Below are 498 nucleotides of genomic sequence, written 5' to 3' on the forward strand. Positions count from 1 at the left end.
ACGGCCAACCAGTGTGACTTGTTTGGCGTCTTGCAAAACTTGGCCACCTCCCCACCGCGTGCGCAACGTCTGAACGCATACATATTGCAGCGTACATCAAAGAGCCCACCAGTTCTCGATATGGGTAGTGGGTCAATGGGGCATCGGTCTTTGCGGTGAGGGGTGCAGTTGGGTCGGCTGGGATCGCGGTTGGCTTGCAGTCGGCCAACTGAAAACGTTCGGTAATCTCACGAATATAACCGCGTTGGTTTAGCTCCGATGTGTGTGAGGCACGGTCGCGTCGCACTTCTATGCCCAAACAATAGCGCAACTCACCAACTTCCTTGATTTCAAACTGTTCCTTTAGTCCGTCGCGCACCAATTTAATGTCGTCCAGTTCCGGGACCATAACAATCAAATCGTCCACATACGCAATCACCTCGCAAAATCCAACACGTGATACAGTCTTGACGAAAACACATGGATCGGCCTTAAGGGACTCGAACCCTCGCTTGTTAA

General features: G+C 51.8%; 1 protein-coding gene across 1 annotated transcript in view; it reads right to left on the reverse strand.

Annotated features, from left to right (window-relative positions):
* Positions 1-132: 132 nt before the first annotated feature.
* PHALS_03945 (FOG: Transposon-encoded proteins with TYA, reverse transcriptase, integrase domains in various combinations) overlaps positions 133-498 on the reverse strand; it is a gene marked incomplete at both ends in the record, with an annotated part of 398 nt that continues 32 nt past the window's right edge. Inside the window, 2 exons of the mRNA XM_024721978.1 lie at positions 133-148; positions 210-445. Of these exons, the coding sequence (XP_024573101.1) occupies positions 133-148; positions 210-445 (252 nt within the window). The remainder of the gene's footprint in view (positions 149-209; positions 446-498) is intronic.

The sequence above is a fragment of the Plasmopara halstedii genome (assembly GCF_900000015.1).
Source record: "Plasmopara halstedii genome assembly, contig: Scaffold_241, whole genome shotgun sequence".
Taxonomy (NCBI): Eukaryota; Oomycota; class Peronosporomycetes; order Peronosporales; family Peronosporaceae; genus Plasmopara; species Plasmopara halstedii.